Source organism: Lissotriton helveticus, chromosome 4_1 (genome assembly GCF_964261635.1).
Source record: "Lissotriton helveticus chromosome 4_1, aLisHel1.1, whole genome shotgun sequence".
Taxonomy (NCBI): Eukaryota; Metazoa; Chordata; class Amphibia; order Caudata; family Salamandridae; genus Lissotriton; species Lissotriton helveticus.
Window position 1 is genome coordinate 200,237,925 of NC_136063.1, and position 22,849 is coordinate 200,260,773.

The 22,849-nt window shown below is 41.9% G+C and overlaps 1 protein-coding gene across 2 annotated transcripts in view; it reads right to left on the reverse strand.

The window, feature by feature from the left end:
- The window catches only part of SLC45A4 (solute carrier family 45 member 4), a 344,296-nt gene that overhangs the window by 53,892 nt on the left and 267,555 nt on the right, over positions 1 to 22,849 (reverse strand). For both annotated transcript variants that reach the window (XM_078686673.1, XM_078686674.1), the window contains exons 4-6: positions 11,119 to 11,298; positions 4,608 to 5,677; positions 3,955 to 4,054 (exon numbers count right to left, since the gene is read on the reverse strand). In XM_078686673.1, coding sequence (XP_078542799.1) covers positions 3,955 to 4,054; positions 4,608 to 5,677; positions 11,119 to 11,298 — 1,350 coding nt within the window. The remainder of the gene's footprint in view (positions 1 to 3,954; positions 4,055 to 4,607; positions 5,678 to 11,118; positions 11,299 to 22,849) is intronic.

Genomic DNA, 22,849 nt, shown 5'->3' on the forward strand with positions numbered 1-22,849 from the left:
TACTTGGGAACACAGTATCCTCTTAGATCACTCTAGCTGTGAGGTACAGGCTGGATATTGGTTTACTGTCCTACATGTTGTCTTGGACATCAAATAATATTTTATGAAATGTGAAGAGCACTTGTGGGCTCAGTGAGATCCAAAGATATAATGTCTTAGAGCTGTTTTTGGTGTGTGTCAGTTGGTCTGGCTAATAAGTTAGGTTTGTTTTGATTGTTTAGGATTGTGGTTGGTACATCTGTGAGTACAGTGACATCAACTATATGAAATACGTGGTGGCAAAGTTTCCCAGATCCAGGCAACGTTTTCCAGATCAACTGGTGACTGGCTGTGCAAGTCCTATTTTTTATTTAGATTCTGGGCCTTTTATTCCTGGGTTACTAACACGAGAGTACAAGGACCAGAATATAAAGGAAAACCTGGACTGTGATATCTAGTCGTGCATGGGCATTAGAAACATGGCATGTCTTTGGAATAACTGAACTTGTGTTTATGTATGCTTGGTGTTCTGTGTAGTATGTGCTGTTGGGTGCTGTCTGTCATTTAATGGGAACAAACTATTGTGCGCACCTCTACATGGCACTCCACATCCAAGTGCGGTTTCAGTATGTGTACACAGTTGCCAACATTTCAAAATGAGAAACTACCACCAGATGGTGTAAATTTACAGTACAGTGGTAATTCTAACACCAACTGTATATGTCTTAATTCCAGCGATAATACCATTGCCACAGGTAATCTGTACTAGAAGAAGAAAACTGCACCTGTTGGCTTTGCCAATGCTGGGAAATGTAGCAAAAGCATTGATTTCTATATAGAATGTTTATACTAAATAAAGAACTGAATGTGGCAAATAGTGTGATGATAGATTTTAAGAATAGTCACTCATGCATTCCAATGGGATCACTTCCTGCAAGCAGAATGATACATCAAACAGCCAATACTACAAGGTAAGAGAGGATTACTCCTCTCTGCGAAGACAAGGCACACACTATATTTTTTTAAAAGAACTAGTAACAAAAGTTGAAGCTGTTTTGTCAAACCACACCTAAAATACAGAATATAACAACACAGAAAAGACCAGCTCTGAATTGGTCTTATAAAGAAAAACAGCTCAAAACAAAAAGCACAGGCTGCTACCTGAAAGGAAGGCTAGGCGTGATTTTCAAACAATAAGGTAATTTAATAACAGAGGAGTGGTCTCTTTTTCTGGGTCCAGGTCTCTGTGTCCATGTAACTTCAGTTTGCACACCATTACATGCCAGTGTTTTTTTCCAGTCTGCAGTAACATTTTACCCTCCGTATATATTCAGCCTGCCTGATGCATTGGACTAGATGCTGTAAAAGATGACTCTGGAATGAAATGGTGCATTCTGTGGCTAGTATTTTCTTTATTTTTTTACCACCGCCAGTTATTAACATTGGTGCCATTTACTGACATCGATATTGCAATATCGTCAAAGATAATGCAACATTACTTTGGTAACCGTGCACTAAATGCTGATGGGAGGCAGCATTAGGGACAGAAGCCTGTGCACTGAGGCATAAGACAGCGATCCCTCTTATGGCAGTATAGCACCATTTCAGCAACCAGGAAGGAACCTGCTGCGCTGCAGAGGCCAGCGGAAGGACCTCACTCGAGTACCCCCGTCGACCTACTGTGGCACAATGACGAAACTCAAAGCGTCGCTAGAAGGGGCAGCGAACCTTGATTTGACGCGGTGAAAAGGGGGAGCCTGTATTAGATTTGCTTTAATTTCTTGTGTTATTGGAGACAGTGACAAGGCGTCGAGAGTGGAACCGGTCGTTTCTATGTCATTTCCTACAACTGTCATTTTTTTTAATTTTCTTTTTAGCAAAACTAATAAAAAAGTGCAGAGTGAAAACCTCCGAAAGTACAGAGCCAAAAACGAAAGGTCCAAAATAAGCAAGGGTAGGCCGGTGACCTGGTGGCATCTCATGGCTGTGAGGAGTCGTCAATCCCTTCCCTTTAATCGCCCCGCACGGGATCTGGGTACCGTCTAGATCTGCCGTTTTGTCCCCGCTTCCCCTGTTGTAGGTTCCCTCTGCTCTTCACCTCCACGCCAGTAAGCGAGGTCAAAGGTCGTCGATTGTAGCTATCATCATCGGGTGACACGCTCTCCTCTCCTCTTCTGGAGTTGGAAGCTCCAGGCCCGGACAGGTTCATGATGGCACGGAGCCCACGAGACACCCCTGATTCAAGCCTTTTATCAGCCAAACTAAACTCTGCTTCTAATTTATGCCTTCGACGGGCCAGCATACAAAGTAAAAGCCCTGGGTTGTTTACTGAAATAAGTTAAACATATAATACACAAAGCGCTGTTGCAGACTCTTGGGCGGTGTCTCGTGAGAACGGAGACTTCACAGCAGAAGAGCAAATAGTTCTGCAAGGAAAGCTCTTATTTCCTGATTAGAGGGGATTATCTGATGGCAATACTCGCTCATTTCTCTTCCCACCTTCTCAGGTTAATAATGTACTCGCACGGGTGTCTCTGTACGTGACGCTGCCTACGGAAATAATAAGCAAAGCAACAAAGGTGATTGGCCCATGCTGCCGTTTTTGCTGGGGTGCACGACGCACCGTGCAGTTAAAATGATGGCGGACCAGAGAGGGAGCATAGCTTCAAGGAGTTTTGCCTCCTGATTGGCTGTTGAAATAAACACTGAATAGAAATCTGTGGTGCGCGTGCACCACAGAGGAGCCGACGCGGGAATCGAAACCAGTAATGCGCGCGCACCAGAGGAGCGGGGGGTAAGGGAGCTCGAAGACGCCGAGACAAGGTAGGGGCTGTGTGTGTAGGGGGTTCTCTGTGTATGTGTGTGCGTGCGTGCGTGTGTGTATGCTCGGCGGGGTGGGGCGGTATGTGTGTTTGCACGTGTTGTGAACAGCCTGCCGGAATCGGAGCGCGCGCGACCTGATCCCGGCAGGCTGCTGCTGCATGCGCGTGCCAGTCTCTTGTCCTCTCCCTTTCAGTCCTTGAAAGCGAGAATGATTGCAATAGTCTCGCTCTGCGACAGCAGGCCTTTGGCCTGCAATCGCAGGGCGAGACCTAAAAACCACACCTTGATCGTCATCACGTACAACATGAACACACTTCCTACATAGGATCAAAACAAAAACAACTTACTTCCAACCACACACCCTACATGGTGTAGCCTGCTACTCATGCAGGCAGGCACTTCAGGAAGCGCTATATAAAAGTTGCAACAAAATACAATATAAATACTGATGATTCAAGTATGAATAGGCTGATACATCCTATGAAACTTTAGCTGAGGTCTGCTTACCTACACTCTATGGGCACAAAGGTTTACAAGAAGTAAGACACCATTCATAAAGACGCTTATCAGTGTATTACTGACCGCCAAAACTGTAGTTATCACCCCAGATTTAGTTCAATCTGCAGGGTAGATTCAACAACTACTCTAAAAGACTTAGCTAATAAGACAGGTAGACCAACTCCACTGTGTGTATGGCGACCAATTTGTGAGTGTTAGCAGCATAAGAAATTAACACTTTGTTAAATTGCACTTCACATCTCACATAGTGGATGATAAATACTGTCATAACAGCCTTGGACTGGTTGCATTTAGTAATTTCACAGATGTTAGCTGCCATGCACATTGATCATGTAGGTAACTGACAAAACTAGAACAGAGACATTTTGCTGTGTGTATCCCTTCATGGAGAAGTGCTGCTCTATTAATGTTCATCTGGTAAAGATCCAAAACAGTGAATCGCTGAGAATTCGTCCTTGACTTCTATGATGCTTACTCTTTCCCACTAACGATATCTAAATATGACTTCCAAGGCTGGCTGATTTGCAGTTGCATGACCCCAGGACATTTATAAATAGAATTACCATAGCACTGGGCCTGAAGTTAAGAACAGGTTGTGATTATGACCAAACCTAACATCGAGAAATAACTTACCTGAACAAACAGCAGCAGTAGCAGCATAAATCACCAATCCCCAGCAGCCCATCTGAACGCCAGCATTGTAGTTATAAAGTTCAGTAGAATTAAATGCAGCCTGGAGAGAACAACACGCATTTTTACAAGTGCATTATAGTACAGTATCCATCATCTAAGTTGAACTGAGTATCTTATTAACATTACACATCTTGTCTAATATGGAGAAGACGGTCTGACTACCTCTGTAAACTTTCAACGCCACAAGTGAAATGAAACCTGTTAATGGCACTTTGCATGACGAGGATAGATTTGTTGCAGCTATAAAACACACTAAATACTACTCTTGATAAATATTCCATTCATAAAACTCCCGAGTTTAAAAGCAAGGAGAAATCAAAGCCTCAATTTACATGTCACATTATTGTAACCAAAAAATGCTCAATGTAATGTACACACGCAGGCTACTGGAGTTTTATTGAGCAGTTCACATTAAACTGCAAATATTTTTGACAAGTTTAAGTAAAATAAACCATCAAATACTTGCCCAAATAACATGCCTCCTTAAAAAAAAAAGGCGATGTAATACCGACTCAATGCAAAGACTGCAGAGAACGTGTAGCTGATTATTTAAAAATTCCTCTGATCCCAATGAATTGCTCACTACAGCTCACCTTAGGGTCTCCTTCAAAGATGACCTGTCCCATGAAGTCAGTATAGAAGACAGCTTCTGCAATGATTGAGAACCAGGTTAAGAGGTGGCAGACACACAGCCTCAACAGCTCCTTGGGCATCTTCAGCATTGAGAGCCACAGAAGTCTCACAGTGGTCTCGGTTTCTCCTTCTTCACTCTCGGTGTCTCCACTAGAGTTGGTGGTACCGCTTTGGTTCCGGTGTCGCTGCCTCTGTCGTTGCCTCTTCTGCATGTCATATATATCATTCATACTGCGGGAGGACTTAATCAGGAGAATAGCATTCGCCCGACGGTAACGGTAACGGCGTGAGCCGATCTTCCCGTAGTATGAAAAGGTATATGAGGGTTGCCGGTAGAACATGTGTCTTCTCCTGCGCATTGAGTTTGATGTAGTTGACTGCTTCATGCCTATTCCCGCATGACCGTTGACAGAATCTTTTGGTAGTAAGCCATTGCTATTGGGGACCATGGATTCATTCATATGATTATCAAGCAACATCTCCTCCTCTCTTTCATTTTCCCTGAGGAAGGCAGACAATCGGTTGAATTTGGATTTAAGTTGTTCCTGACTGGTGCAGCGGGGAGTGTTTGGATAGGAAGAGTCCTGAAAGATTGAAGGCTCAATTTCATTTAAAAAAAGCAGATCGGATTCAAAATCTAATGTAGCATCAGGCATGTGAAGAACAGAATCACTCTTGCTCCGTACAATGTCCACCTCAAGAAAGTCCATATTAAGATCATTCATGGACTGCACATCATCTGGATAAGTTGAATAGGGCTCTTCTTCATTTATGACGTTGAGTCGTGAGATGGGTGGTAGGCTACCATTGTACTTGACACTAGAGAGAGTATCTGCTTCATCATCGCTTCTGTCTTGTTGAGGGTTATATTGCTCTTCTTCGATGCTAAAGAGGTGAAGACCAACAGAGACAGAAAAAATGATTGCAGCAAAGAAGAAAAGAACTTGTTCTTGAGATTTAAACATACTGCCAAGGAAGGTTTGAGTCCAGTCGAGTCCACCCAGCATGTAGCCAATTGCTCCTCCAAGGCCTGAGAAAAAACAATGAAATACGTAACTTAATCTTTTCAACGGTGTAGAAAAGTGCTCACAATATAACCTGTCACAATTAATTAGATTTTGATTTCAGTAATCTGATTTGAAGTATACGTGTAATTTGATGCCCACAAGATGTTATCAATCTGATAAATGGAAAGGCTGGCATACATGCAATAAAGCCCGCTTGTGACCTAGCCTAATGCAAGGTCTTCTCAGGAATTACCAGAACGAAACAAGTGTTCACGGGGCATCACTAACACCATTAACACTGTGCCCCAAACTCCTGCCCATTAGCTCCCCTTCACTACCCTGCCCATACTAAGGGCCGCCCATTTCCCCACTGGCTCGCTCCTAATCATACTTCTAGCACCATCTTCCTGGCTACTCAATCCTGGCTCAATAGGTCCTCACCATTGACTCTTGAATGGAGTTCTCCAGGCCAGCTCTTCACTTCCAGTCTAGTACTTTTGTTATAGCCCACTCCTCATCAACATCCCAGCTAGCTCTACCCTCCGTCTGGCTTCCCTCCCACGTCTTCACATAAAACTACCTGTTCACTCCCTGCACCTCAAGACCCTGCCAGATCACAGTGTGCATTGAGTTCATCTGGAGTCAATGACGTGAACAAATGCAGGTTGTAATCCTTATGGGTTCAATAATCAACAGTTGACAGTGAAACAATATTGGAGAGCGTGTATCATGCTGCCACGTGATAGAGTAAGGTTGTCGGGTGTCAACAAATACTGTAACACCATAGAAAGATGGTTCAATCTATAATCACTATAGCCACGATGTTTGCTGAGTGTGAGCACCCTTCATACATACATTTTCTGCACGTCACAGTAAGTATTCTGTATTTTATATTTTAATCATGCATGATTTCTACAGTGGATGAAACTCTCTGTTCATGGTGTTGAGAACCCCCTGTGCACCATATGCCACAATGAGCGAAAGACAGGTCGACTCAGGGACACAACAACAAGTAGTGTTATTTTTCACTTCGCAATTTTTTTTGTATATAAAAAAACAAGATTTAAGTTTAACAAATAAAAATTCAGAATTTAACTTCGGTTTTGGGTCAAAATGTATTGAAGCAGGCATACTAGGTCAGACTGCATCCAAATAGATGCAACACATTTACAAACTCATTGCTATTCTAAATCCATTTAAATGTCTCACCAAGTCACAATAAATCCTCCAGCGTCTTCCAAAACACATTTTCCAAACAATAGTAATCCTAGAAGCTGGGAGCAAGCTGCATTATCTACTTGCTCTAGCTAAATTTCTCTCTGAACTTCTGGCTGCCCTACCAAAATGGTGCTTAACTCTGTGGTTCAGTCACATGTGGTTTACAGTAATGAGCATCTTCGCACAAATGGCTTAAAATGCTGCAGCTCAGTTTCTTTTAAGATTGACTCCTAGGCAGTTTGTTTCAGAAGATTTAAGAACTCGCAGTGGGTTCCTGATGCTAAGAGAGCTGTATTTTAAGCAATGTCTATTGCTCATGAGTTTCTGCAGGGCATTGTACACATCTGCTTTACATATCGCCTCTGACCATAACTTCCCACTCCACAAATCAAATCTGCTCAGCTTTGCTTTAATCTACATTACCTGAATTTGAAGGACGATATGCTTTTTGCATTTTGTACATCTACTTTGGAACTCCCTTCCTTTCTCTATTTGGTACTGTGGGGCTAACTAAGGTTTTCTACAAGAAAAACATGAAAACTTGGATTGTTCATTCATTCTATCAAATGCTAAATTGTTTCTGTCCTTAACTATCTGTTCCATCAATCTACTCTCTGTTTTCAGTGCCTGGAAGTCTTCTTCAATAGAAGAACATTTTAGAAAATGTCAGAATTCAATTCATGTTCAGCTTCCCTAGCCTTTCTTTTGGTACTCAAGAGCATCCCAGAAGGAGTATGGGTAGAGGGTGGAAGTCAGCATTGTGGCTTTGACTTGAAGAGAGATGCGAGGGTTATGCAGCTGCGCCTAGTCCCATTAATCAAGTCAAACTTGTCTGTGTCCCCTAGCTTAAAGAGACACTTGGAATCCCAATGCCCAGAAGACCAGCTAGGATTAACTTTACAGTACAATTTAAGGACCTGGAGCTGAGGAGGGTGTTGAAACTGGTGGGCTCCATCCCAGGAACTAAGTAATAGGATTCGGATGGAACAGATACCAGAGAAAATATAGTTTTGCAACCTGGTACTTTGATCTTTCCCATGGTTATTCAGACTACTTGTATAAAACCTATGATAATGAACCCCACACAGAAAATAAAGGGTTTCTAGGTAGGGTATCCTGAAACATCACTGTCTGGAAAGGTACTCGGGACTTTATCTTCTGACTGCACCTCTGTGCTAACTTCTTGACTCTTCTTCCTACCAATAAAATGAGCCCTACTGTAGAATAGACACACCTTTTCTCTGCATGGATGCCAGGTGATTCCAGACACGTCTCTTACAGTCACTGTTTCAATGAAAAGAGAACCAGAAGTAAGGCTTATCAGCTGAAGACTATCAGACCATGACACGAATGACTTAAAGATGGTCTGTTTCAGCATAATCTACCTACTCTGATGAAGAAAGAGAAAAGAAGTTAATGGTAAAAACAGCAAGATCAAAAGTAACTAGGGCCAAGGTCCTGTGTGGGAATTTGCTGAACAGGAGAAAAGCAAGTTCCAATCCAAAGCATTTTTCAAGAGTGTGAAAGGTTTATGTCTTTGATGTATGTCTAAGGTCCTAGGATAAATACGAATCCAAGAGTTCAGATTTGCGTTTTCAATATAATACTTCTGTATTTATTCTTTTGCACAAATACAGGTGAAAGAGAAATGAAACAGCAGACACATGTTTCGCTCATATGGTCCATAAGCCAAGGGCTTTCTCAAGGCAAGTAAATCTTAGTACACCAATGTCTGTAAGTTTTCTAATGTCAGTTATAATTCTGAAAAGTATCATCCATCCCGAGGTGAGGGTGATGTAAAGGTGAGGTGAGGAGTGGATGTTCTCCTGACGCCGGACCGCAGAGACTCGCTTCTTTACATCACCCGCACCTCGGCACGGATGCAACTTTTCGGAATTATAATTGACATTACAAGACTTAGAGACATTTAGTGTACTGAGATTCACTTGTCTTGAAAAAGCCCTTGGCTTACGGGTCATACGGGCGAAACATGTGTGGGCTGTTTCATTTCTCTTTCACCTGTATTTGTGTAAAAGAATAAATACAGAAGTATTATATTGAAAACACAATACTGAACTCTTGAATACGGATTTATCCTCGAACTCTAGATATACATCAAAGACATAAACCTTTCACACTCCTGAAGAATATTATCTGTTTCTGGTGGTCCTTGGGTGAAACCATTTGACAGGTTTAAGTCAAATTTCAAAGAAATTGGGTCATGTCCTATTGTGCGTGAACTCTGGCAGGACTCGCCCATCTCCAATCCAAAGCAATATGTGTCATAGGGGAAGTGGCAGGAGTATATAGGGGAACAGGGTACAGAACTGTATAATAAATGTAGGAATGGCCTAAGCTCTTATTTAACAGCTTTTGCAGCAGTTTTCCGTCCATACCAAAGGTAACAGGTTGCGTAACAGTAAAGCTATTTCATATTGGATGTAGGTACGGATAATGCGGATCCATTCTAATATGGACCATCACCACAGAACATAGTGAATAACTAACTAAAGACCACTGAGAGTCTCGGAAGATATCAGTAGAGAAGGCCAGGTTGTAAAAACAGAATGTAGGAGTCTGAATACTTGTAAAAAGAGAGCCTAACGGTACTTACCTAATACTACATAAATAAAAAGTGAGACAGTATAATATACTTTTCTTAATGTACTAATCCCATTTTAGAAGTTGGTAAACTTTTACCGACGCCTAAAACAGGATTGTGGCCCCATACTGATTTTGTAAGGTGTTCCAGATACAGAATGAGTATGCAACATATCAATGTTTTGTGACACTAAACAGATCACAAAATATTGATTGAAATGCATCCACAAAAGGGAAGGGGTCCTTTTGGAAACCCTTTCCCCTTTCCCAATATAAAAAACAAATGTTGCGGAATAGGTAAGAGACCACTGGCAATACTCGAACAAACTTTTGAAAAAAAAGAATATTTTCATTTAAAACACAGCCTATTTCCTTTAAGAAAAATGGGACGCCTTAAAAAAACACACAAGTTGGCTTTTTTGAAAGGGGGATTACAAACATGGTGGTCTGCTGACCCTAGCAGGCACCATCCATGTCTTCACCAACAATTAGAGTGAGTTGCAAGCTGAGACCTACCTCATTAATATTCATGAGGTAGGTCAAAATGCGACCTACTCCTATTCGTAAATTTAGCGCACCAACCTATTAGCACATACGTCAGTTCATTACATTCCTTACTGGTACCAAAAATACTGATCACAAATTGCGACCAGTATTCGGGCCAATGGTTCCTTAAACCATTGTGCCTCTCATTTTCATATTTAATAGAATATCCTATAGTGAAGATGTTCTTATATGGTACTAAGTTCTAAATAACACACCTTAACTAAAGGTTATGTTTTGGGTTCATACAAAGGGCTCAAACATTGCTACGATTTTGCTGCATTTCCAATTATTAAAATAATATTTTGTTTTATACATTTGTAGCAAAGAGCACAATTAGGGGCCCATTACGATGTCGGGCGGTGGCGATCCGACATTTATGATACCCGCCCGCCACCCATTTCCCCCCCCGCCATATTACTATGGCGGGGGGGACCGCGGCGGACGGAAACACCGTCCGCTGCTGTTGCGCCCCGGTCGCCTTGCGGCCGGGGCGGAAAAGGTTTAATATGGTGGTGGTGTCTATTAGATACCGCCAGCCCTATTACAATGGGCTCAGTTAGATGCCTTTCCGTGGCGGCGATGCCGCCACGAAAAGGCATGCGGTCTTCACTCTGGGGGCCCCCTGCGGGCCCCCAGAGTGAAGGAGAGGTGGGGGGTGCACACGGGGGGTGCACACGGGGGTACCCCTCAGCATTTGCATACACGAAGCGGCAGGCACCGCGCGGTGCCTGCCGCTTCGTGTATGCAAATGCATACATGTATTTTTAGCATTGTGTTGGGCGGTGCTGAGAGCACCGCCCGCCGCAATGTTAAAAATGAGGGATGCGCCCGCCACTGTGGCGGGCGCATCCTAATACCCACCACGGGACCCCCGCCCTTATGGCGGGCGGGCAAAGTCCGCCTGCCATCCTAATGACCCCCTTAGTCTTTGCATTCCCATATTCAATTAAAACTTTTTAAGTAGCTAACATGGGAGTCTGGCCTGCAATCGTGCTCAGATCATCGTGTCAACGAAAGATCCAACAAAGATACTCACACCAGGTTCATTCAGCCCTCATCAATAAAATCAAATTATTTAAAAAAGTGGCACTATGCATACCAGCCGAGAACGCATGTATATTGAGGGCCATGTCCTGCTCTTCATTGTCAGCCACATCCAGCAAGTAAGCGCGGATTGGTCCCTCTGTGGCATCAGCACTGAAATCCAAAACGACCACACCCAGGACTGTTAGGACTATTCCGATTGGCTGCTTATCTGGGACGTCTCCAATGGCTAGACCTAAGAAAATTGTTTCATTAAAAAACGTCACTGAAATAAGGACAAAATGCATAATATGAAAGACGGGTTGCAGAAGGAAAAAAGTGCACACAAACTTGCATTTTTAATGCTGCACAAACTATTTGCACAGCCTTCGACTTAGATCAAACTTGGACTTACAATGTTGCCAAGCGCAGGTGGCTGTGAACGTTTATAAAGCTGAAGCATGTGTTAAGAAGTATTATGCACATTAGAACAAAATCTGAAACAAATACAGAAAGAGCTAGGGAACCCGTGACCTCCAGTCAGCAAGAATTGGAAGTGACAATCTCAATGAAGTCCTGTGAGACAGATTAGGAAATACATGTTGTGGCTATCATTTAGGAGGAGACCGGGGTGCTGCTGTTTAATTACAGATTTGTATTTAATGGCTTGGTTAAGCTTTGCTGAAGATTAAATCAATGCCAAACACGTGACCTTAACTTACAGATTAGAGCACCTAACATTAAACGAGCTACTGGAGCCATAAAAATGAATGTCCTGACAGTCGCTACGTAGCAGCTCCTATCCATGAACCAAAAGAACAAGTGCATTACCTTCTGTCTAGGGTGGATCCTGTAGATTCCTGCCAGACTGGCCCTACTGGACCTCAGCGCTGCACACAGTACTGCACGCTGCTGCCAGGGGCATTCAAGGGGAAGCTCCAGATTGGCTCTTCTCGCTATCAAACCCTACCTAGTCCTCAATCAGGAGCCCCACGTTTGTTCATTTGTGTTGTCTCTCATGTCAGGTGCAGATGACACGGAAATAGTGGTGATTGTGGTTGATAAGACTGAAGCTGCTGACACCTTTCATGGCTGCAGTGACTCAATAGATGTGCAAAAATGCAATGAAATGTAAAGGAGACAACTCAGAATTTCTGATTTTTGGACCATTTCCCATTACACTCATACCGAGTTAGTGGCCGGTTGATCCTCCTGTACTGGTATCTTTGACTAAAAATCTACGTTTTATATTTAATGAAACCTCAACACGGAGAACCAATAAGGTCCCAGCCTAATGTCTCTTTTGGCTCCGAAAACGACTTCCCATGTTACAATGCAGAATCCTAAATTGGCGCGCCAAGTGACAATTCCCACACCGGGACTACTGCAACACACTACCCTTGGGGCTGCTATCTACAACCATAGTTAAATGGCAAACAGTTCAAAATTGGGCACTTCGAATTTTAACCGGAGTTAACCACCGAATCTAACTCCCCTCTGCCTTGTAATTTCACTTGTGTGGCAGGTAGGACCTTCCACAAACAAGGCCCAGAGTCTTTTCAGTGATGAGTACTGTGATGCGCTACTCTTTGCTGTTGCGCGAAAAATTACAAACGCAGGGAAAGATCTTTTTCCTTCCTCGCCCCTAAGTTCTGGACCAACCTACCTCTACATCTAGGAGCAGAAGCTAATCAGAGGAAGTTTCTTAAGAGCCTGAAAACCTACCTATTCCAGTAAACTTACTGTGTCTTTTGTTATTAGCTCCAGGACACCCTTGTTAGGGTAGCTGCCACGCTTTTGCAAACATATTTTATCATTTTACAAATACATTTCAGCATCTTATGAGCTCTGTCCGATCTTTGAATATTCTAGAGAATCGTGCATTAAGCACATTATGAGCCATATATTTTAACAAGCATGGCGATGCCAATAAGCCTGGTATTGAGTGCCAGCCATTTGGGTTTAACTGTTATTTTGTTTTGGCATGTGTAATGTAAACCTTTATTGCGGGGGCTGTAGGGCCTCCTGTGTCACAAACAAAAATCAAAAGAAATTTGTTTCACAAAATATGCTTTAGAGTAGGAGTCCCTGGCACTGAAGGGAACCACATGGCGGGTGATTTTGCTCTAGAATGCCTTTACTCATAGTGAATTTGGTCAATGGCCAAAGTGGGCTGGCCCTTTTCCCCATGCTGTCCCCTGCAAATGGAGGACTTAATATGTGAATGACCCAACAATGGACCAATGGATAGAGAGGGTGGCTGAAAGCCCCTATTAGAAAGCATATTAAATATATACCTGTAATCAAATTGAACTGTCTCGTCTAATGCTAGGCCTAAAATTAAACAAGTATTGGCAAAGCCAAAAGGCCTGGCACTGGGAGTTCAGTCCTTTGGCTTTATTAATGCTTCTTTTGTCATTTTTTGTAAAACTTTATTATTTTGCAGAAGTTGCAGGTCCTTGCAATTCAAAACAATAAAATGTTTGGCTAAAAGCAAATATATGGTTTAGTCTCAAAAACCTAGTATTGCCATTGTAGTCCCTGGAACTGAAGGGAACTACTTTGTGTTTGTAAGTGATACTTGTGAAAGGGCAGAATGCCATCACTCACTATGAAGTTAGCGAACGGTTGAAGGGGGTTGACTATTTTCGCCATTAGGAATGCTATTATGTCTTAGTGGGATGATTTCAAATATAGATGATAACAGGCCAATGGATAATAAGGGCTGCCTAAAAAGCCTATATAAGTAAGTGTGTATTAATATCTATCTCTATATCTCTCTCTATATATACGTATATATATATATATATATATATATATGCAAAGGATTTTGTGTTGATATATATATATATATATATATTTATATATATCCACAAAGTTATTCGCGAAGATACCCCAGCCACTTAAGTGTGGCGGGCTCAGACGGGGTCGCGAACCCCTAAATCTCCACAGAATCGTCGGTCAATATTTGAAAAACAATGATGTCTGAGCCACAAATCCGTTTAAGCGTGTCTTTATTCACAGCTTCACCACTCTACGCGTTTCGGAGGTGGACCTCCTTGATCACGAGTAAGAGTGTATGTGAAAACTAAATTTTTAACATAATCATGTGACACCATCATCATAGTTACAAGTGAAAACAGACTTCCCTCACGTTATACAGGAGCTAGAATGCAACCAAAACATTATCCAATGTTTAAGAACGCAAAGTTAGCACAAAACAAACAAAGTAATTCATTACATAATTTGCTGCACGTAACAGTAAAAACATTAAAGAAATAAATCTCTCCTCACAAAGTAAACCTTTCAAAATACAGAAACATTTTTCGTGCAACACCGAGTATGCGGTGTACGCGCTAAAATGCCCCTGCAACAAGTATTACATTGGGAGCACCATACACCCAGCTAAAAAACGCATTCTTGAACACCTAAGAGCAATTAAAAACAATGACTGACAGTATCCCATAGCCAGACACTTTTTTACCCACCACAAGAGTAATAACTGCCTGATTTCATATTGTGTCCTAGACAGCATCCCGGTCAGAGAAAGAGGGGGTGATAGGACCCAGGAACTCAGAAGGTTAGAATCCAGGTTCGTTATAAAATATCATATGATGCAGCCAGAAAGACACAACTATGATGAGGCCCTATCTGTACATTTAGGATAACGAGTAGACACAAATTGAGACTGCTTTGTGTGTAAGCTCACCTATCTGCAACATCGTAATTTTCATTTACTATTTTGACCCGCCAGCCTCGATAACTGTTTGAACTTTTAATCTTTTAAATGTACAAAAGTGTATGGTCAATATCCTTGGAATGAATGTTTCACCTTTATTTTTAATTTTTCACATTTGCCACTGGTCCTCACTGATTATGGAAAGGCGAGTGGAATGCAAGATTATCTGGGCACCTTAAAGAACGTTAAGCGCACATCATGATGAACTAAAAAAGTCACTTGAGGGAATTATGAGCAAACCGGTAACACCCATGAATATAGGACACTATGTTGAATGAGTGCAGGAATGTTTGAAAAGGATTACTGAAATTATATCGACTACCAAAATATCGAGTACCTAAAATATTGAGGAAAAAATATCGAGGGACATAATATCGAGTTCCTATCTTTACAAAGGTAAGTACAAAAATATCGAGTTTAAAATATCGAGTATTAAAAATATAGACTGTCAAAATATCGTTTTTTTATATGTCTTTAAAATAATTTGAAAAGAATTATAATAATAAATATATTTAATATAAACATTATTAAAATTATGAAAGAAATGTAACATTATTAAATATTTAATGTAACTTTAAAAAAAATATAAAAAATATAATACATATATATATATATAAATACATATTTATATGCCTTTAAATTAAATTACAACTAATATATTAATAAATATATTTAATATAAACATTATTAACATTAAATACATGTAACATTATTAAATAATTAATGTAACTTAAAAAAATATATATAAAAAAATTAATACATATATATATAAATACATATTAATTAATATAACATATATAATAAATTTACTGTAGCATAGCAAAAGGTTTAAATTTAATGTAACCACTCCAGTGGGTGCTAAATTAGGGAGATCGTTGGATAGCGTAGGGGTAAAAATTACTATTCCCACTCCAGTGGGTGCAAGAGTAGGGAAAGCGTTGGATAGCGTAGGGGTAAAATTTACTATTCCCACTCCAGTGGGTGCAACAGTAGGGAAAGCGTTGGACAGCGTAGGGGTAAAAATTACTATTCCCACTCCAGTGGGTGCAAGAGTAGGGAAAGCGTTGGATAGCGTAGGGGTAAAAATTACTATTCCCACTCCAGTGGGTGCAAGAGTAGGGAAAGCGTTGGATAGCGTAGGGGTAAAAATTACTATTCCCACTCCAGTGGGTGCACCAGTAGGGAAAGCGTTGGACAGCGTAGGGGTAAAAATTACTATTCCCACTCCAGTGGGTGCAAGAGTAGGGAAAGCGTTGGATAGCGTAGGGGTAAAAATTACTATTCCCACTCCAGTGGGTGCAACAGTAGGGAAAGCGTTGGATAGCGTAGGGGTAAAAATTACTATTCCCACTCCAGTGGGTGCAACAGTAGGGAAAGCGCTGGATAGCGTAGTGGGTAAAAATTACTATTCCCACTCCAGTGGGTGCAACAGTAGGGAAAGCGCTGGATAGCGTAGGGGTTAAAATTACTATTCCCGCTCCAAAGAGTGCAACAGTAGGGAAAGCACTGGATAGCGTAGGGGTAAAAATTACTATTCCCACTCCAGTGGGTGCAAGAGTAGGGAAAGCGTTGGATAGCGTAGGGGTAAAAATTACTATTCCCACTCCAGTGGGTGCAACAGTAGGGAAAGCATTGGACAGCGTAGGGGTAAAAATTACTATTCCCACTCCAGTGGGTGCAAGAGTAGGGAAAGCGTTGGATAGCGTAGGGGTAAAAATTACTATTCCCACTCCAGTGGGTGCAAGAGTAGGGAAAGCGTTGGATAGCGTAGGGGTAAAAATTACTATTCCCACTCCAGTGGGTGCAACAGTAGGGAAAGCGTTGGACAGCGTAGGGGTAAAAATTACTATTCCCACTCCAGTGGGAGCAAGAGTAGGGAAAGCGTTGGATAGCGTAGGGGTAAAAATTACTATTCCCACTCCAGTGGGTGCAACAGTAGGGAAAGCGTTGGATAGCGTAGGGGTAAAAATTACTATTCCCACTCCAGTGGGTGCAACAGTAGGGAAAGCGCTGGATAGCGTAGGGGTAAAAATTACTATTCCCACTCCAGTGGGTGCAACAGTAGGGAAAGCGCTGGATAGCGTGGGGTTAAAATTACTATTCCCACTCCAAAGAGTGCAACAGTAGGGAAAGCACTGGATAGCGTAGGGGTAAAAATTACTATTCCCACTCCAGTGGGTGCAACAGTAGGGAAAGCGCTGGATAGCGTAGGGGTAAAAATTACTATTCCCACTCCAGTGGGTGCAACAGTAGGGAAAGCGCTGGATAGCGTAGGGGTTAAAATTACTATTCCCACTCCAAAGAGTGCAACAGTAGGGAAAGCACTGGATAGCGTAGGGGTAAAAATTACTATTCCCACTCAAGTGGGTGCAACAGTAGGGAAAGCGCTGGATAGCGAAGGGGTAAAAATTACTATTCCCACTCCAGTGGATGCAACGGTAGGGAAAGCATTGGATAGCGTAGGGGTAAAAATTACTATTCCCACTCCAGTGGGTGCAACAGTAGGGAAAGCGTTGGATAGCGTAAGGTTAAAAATTACTATTCCCACTCCAGTGGGTGCAACAGTAGGGAAAATAAATACTTCATATATATATATAATTAATAGAAATATAAATAGCAATTAAAATTAATTACCAATACCAATTAATTTGTATTACCAATTATATTTTATTTAATTAACAATTAATAATTAATTAACAGTTATAATTAATTTACATATTTCATTCATTATAATTAAATTACTTCCCACCCTATTCCCCTAAAAACCCACAACCCACTACAGAAAATTATTTACTAAAAATAATTTTTTATCAATTATTCAATTATAATTAATTACCAATTATATTTTATTTAATTAGCAATTATTAATTATTTAACAATTATAATTAATTTACATAATTAATTAATTATAATTAAATTACCTCCCACCCTATTCCCCTATAAACCCACAACCAGCTATATAAAACAATGTACTAAAAAACTTTTTTTTATCAATTAATCAATTAAAATTAATGACCAATTATTTTACAATTATTTACAAATTAATACTTAATTAACAATAATTATTATTGTACATATTTAATTAATTATAATTAAATTACTTCCCACCCTATTCCCCTATAAACCCACAACCCGCTATAGAAAATAATGGACTAAAAATTATTTATTTATCAATTATTCTATTATAATTAATTACCAATTAGATTTTAATTAATTAACATTTATTAATTAATTAACAATTACAATTACATTACATGATTAATTAATTATAATTAAATTACTTCCCACCCTATTCCCCTATAAACCCACAACCCGCTACAGATTTATATTACACAATTATTAAAAAATATTAAAAACTTACCTTATTTTCTATCTAGTCGATATTATGTATAGTCTATATTTTTGATTCGATATTTTGGCTATTATTATCGATATTACTCGATATTTTTGTAGTCTATATTATGTCTGGTCGATATTTTGGCTAGTCTATATTTTTTACTCGATATTTTGTCCAAACGATATTTTGGAATCGATATTATGTCTGTTTACCGTTTGAAAACTATGCCCACTTGGCCTTCACGTGCAGGAACGGCTCCGCTGTGAGCTGTCATTTGACCCGATACATGATTGGTTGGTAACTTAAACATTCCGGTTCGGAAACATCCATCAGCCCACTTGGGCGGGATAGTATACTTGATTTATTTTCCTTTTGAACAACATGTTGTTACCGGTGACTCTCGATAAAATCTCTCAGACTCGATAAATAGGATCAGGATTTAATGTCACCTCGTACAAATTGTTGCTAATCACTTTTATGAGCAACATAGCGAATTGAATATTACGTGCAGAAAATTATGTAATGAATTACTTTATTTGTTTTGTGCTAACTTTGCGTTCTAAAACATTGGATAAAGTTTTAATTGCATTCTAGCTCATGTATAATGTGAGGGAAGTCTGTTTTCACTTGTAACTATGATGCTGGTGTCACATGATTATGTTAAAAATGGAGTTTTCACATACACTCTTACTCGTGATCAAGGAGGTCTACCTCCGAAACGCGTAGAGTGGAGAAGCTGTGAATAAAGACACGCTTAAACTGATTTGTGGCTCAGACTTAGTTGTTTTTCAAATATCGACCGACGCTTCTGTGGATATTTATATATATATATATATATATATATATATATATATATATATATATATACATATATATATATATAATTTTAGTAATATCGCAATATCAAAAGGTCTGGCAAACACCAGACCTAAATATCAAGACTACGAGACTGGAAAATGGCTGAGCGTCCTTGCAACTTAACAGCACATTTTGCCACAATGCTCTGTCAAAAAACAGACAGTACAAAAATGTAATTGGTGGAGTGCTTTAATCATTCTAAAGTGATTGCTCTGAGAATTATTGTATCATGATATCCCACTGTAAACTGTTCTATTTTCCATGGAAAGGGGATGTAAACCATACCTGAATCTCTGCCTTACATTTTCAGTCTATAATACTCTCTTTATTTTGAGTGAAAAGTGTGGTGCGACTCAGCCCTGCAGCTCATGAGTTCAAACCCATGGAGTCTTTCTGTACTTTTAGCAGCATCTCGGGTAAATGTTTCCAAGTGCTCATAATATTGCAAAGGAGCCAAAAAGACAATACCCCAGGATTCCATTAAAAAACATTTAAAGAAACTACGGGGTATATTTACAAGTGAAGTGGCGGAGAGTGACATTAGCCTTGTTGCCTTAATGCTGCGCACCGCCACATCTGAAACACATAGCTGCACCGTATTTACTAGAATACGGTGCAGCCCTGTGTTTCCCCCTGCACTGGTACTATTACAACGGCCTACCGCCAACAAAAGCACCCTTGAACCATAGTGGAAGGGTACCTGCGTTGAGGGGAAGAATTGTTTATGTGCAGGAAGGTGTTCCTTCCTGCACATAACCAATCAATGACATTTTGCTCTTTCTATGTGTGCTGCACAACACAGCACACACAGAAACGGCAAAAACAAGGAGAAATAAAGCATTTCTCCAGGGTAAGACTAGGTTTTGCCTGGTCTTAATTTTGGCGCTGCCCCGTATTTACACCACCCTTGTAAATATGGGAGAGCGTCAAAATCAATGGGTGTTGCGGTGTGTTAGACCTGTCTGGCCTTTTGCGTAGCCCCTCCTATTATTTATTTATTTTGTCCCCTTTTTGCCCCTCATACCCTTTTTATCTTTTTGTGTCCACTAGATTTTTTATGGTGTTGACCTGGGGGATAGATGCTCTTTTGCCCCCATAGTCTTTTACCTCAAGCCAAAGTGCCCTTTTCTGACTGGAATTCACTTAGATCTACAAGATGGTGGTTTTCAACTGTCACAACTGCCATCCCCTGGAAAACCCCATAGGTTAACATAGAGCCTTCTAGAACCTTCTAGACCCTACTGGACTCTGGGTGGACAGGCTATAGAAGGGCAGAGGTCAGGAAGCCATTTTGTGCAGTCTATTGAGCTTGAGGAGAGAGGCAGTGGTGTGGGGAGGTGGACGCGCAAGGAGTAGTTAGCTTATCAGTGGGGTAGGCAGCCTCTTCATGGAGACGTTCCCCCGTTCACCCCTGACCAAACCCTCTTGCTAAGTCTTGGTTGTCTGGAGGCATCGGTTGGTTACTGATTGGCCCCTGTGGACCTTTCGGCTCCTGCTTAATGAGTCGCTGACTGAAGGAAGCTTTTTCCCCGCCCTCTCGCCCCTCGCCAGATCACCTTACCGACTAACCGGAAGGAGACCCGAGAGAACTGAGGTGCCCTGCGCTGTCCGAGGAGCCTCTGAAGTAGAGGTGTGTGACTTCCAAGGCAGTAACAGGTGTTGCGCATGAGCGAAGGAGCGCTTAACCTCGCGCAGGCTCTGTGGTGCCTTCGTTGTGAGGGGTTGGAGTAGTGCTGGATGTTGTGCAGGCCAGGAAGTGAACCGGATTCTTGCGCAGCTGAGGCGTTGCCAGGTGGAGACACTACTTCCCCGCGCATGAGCAGTGGCGCCAACAACGAGGGTTCAACGTGAGCAGCGCGGGTGACTAGTTCACCGGCAACCCCAGTCTGACCTCCCTTCGCCGCTTGCGCGAGTGCGCAGGTCCCGTTATCCGGGAGCAGATCAGCTGGAGAACGAGCGTGGAAGGACTTTGCCCTCGCTTTCCGCCGAACAGCCCAAGTAAGGTGGAGGAAGGGGGGGAAAGGTTGTCGTGTGATTGGGGAAGCGTGTCCTGTCTCCAGAGACGCCTGTAGTCCTGCCGGCTGAGGACTGCAGCTAGGAACGGCAGAAGTCAGTGAGAGGAGGAGTGTCCCTGGTTAACCCAGTCGGCCGGTAGCGTGGCCGAGTGATCTAAACCGCCCCAGCTGTGTAAGACTGGTGGGCTCCCTCCGTGGTAGCAGAAGATTGCCCTGTGACTAGAGGTGGAGACCTTTGAGGATGACGGTTTGAAAGGGTTTCAACTGACTAGAGCTTAAAGCTCCGAGATAACGGGGTCAGTGAATAAACTGTCTTCAGTAAAAGGTCTTCTAGGAGCTATTAAGAGAGGACAGCTCCTTCCTGGGGACAGAGTGGAAATCATCCTGCGCAAGGATTACAGAGCAGGAAGTGTTCCATCTTCAGCTAACCTGGAGCGGGGTGGGAGTTAAAAATCAAGGGAATCAATTGTGAGAGTTCCTGGAAACACCTTTTGAATGCTAATGCTCTACTGAAGGAACTGTGTAGATTGGTCTCTTTTAACCCTTCCCATCTTTCATTAACTGTGTAGCTCTGTTAGAAAATGTGGGTGAAGTAGAATTGAACTTTGGATGAAACTGACAATAGAAAAATGAAATGAAATTGTAAGTGTTACCTGATACGCAAAGTGAGAATAAATATAAGGAGAAATATTGGTGTAAAAAGAAAGAGATAAACCAAACTATTTTTATAAAGCAATCCATATTTTTCCATAATTACCGGTGTAGTGTCATTTTTGAGTGGAATTGCATTGAGTTACTGCTGGGTGGTGTACAACCTTTACACATGTGCCTTTTAATAATTGACTGTCTTACCCTAGGCCAGGCTACCCTAGGTGACCTGACAACTCTAGGTCCAACATATTGGTGTCTAGCGGTGGGATGAGAACTGTGGTTGCGACTACTCTGCAGTAACTAAGTGTAATCCACTGACCTACACCTGGAGTTTTCTCCTAGCGGACTTCCTAATTTTTACTTTTGCTTTTTCCAAATGTATTTCTGGTGGTGGGGTGGAGGTAGCTTCAGATTGCCCCTTGTAACTCTATTCTTTTTGTGTGCTTGTCCCTACATTGCCTTTAGCAAAATGGAATTTGCGTTGGAAGAACTGGACACTTATTCTGTGGCCCAGCTTAGGGACTTTTGTCAACAGATGGGAGTGTTCTTTAAGCGGGGTGCCAAGAAGGGGGAGCTCCAGACCAGCTTGAGGGCTTGGGTGGCAGCACATGGAGAAGGGAAGGAGGAGGAAGAGGGGACGGACCGGGACACAGTCATAGAGGTAGAGGGATTGTTCCATCCTGAGATGGGAAACCTACTTCCAGGACCAATGACCTACTCAAGGGGGGGCAGTAGTGTCTCCGGAGGAAGCTTGACCGAAGCTGAACTAACAGACAGGAGGGAAAAAAGGAAGCTGAAGTGGGAGTTAGCCAGGTTAGAACAGGGGAGGGAGGAACAGAGGATGACTCATGAGCTTAGACTAAAAGAGCTAGAACTCAAGGCTCTACAGTTAGGACTCGCCAACTCTCCAAATGGTGGCAGCGAAACCAGAGAACCAACCAGGGAGCCCAGACCCTACCTGCCTAAGGATATAGTTGCCAGCTATAGTCAGGGGGACGACATAGCCAAGTGGCTGGCTGCCTATGAGGTCTCCTTAAGAGCCCATGGGATCCAGGAGAAACACTGGGGGGGTGGGTTGTACAAGTACATGCCTCCTACTGGTCGGGATACCTTGTTAGCCTTAGAACCGGAGGAGCAGACCAACTACCCCATCATGAAGTTAGCATTGATCAGAAAGTTTGGGCTAACCCTGCAGAAGTATCGCCAA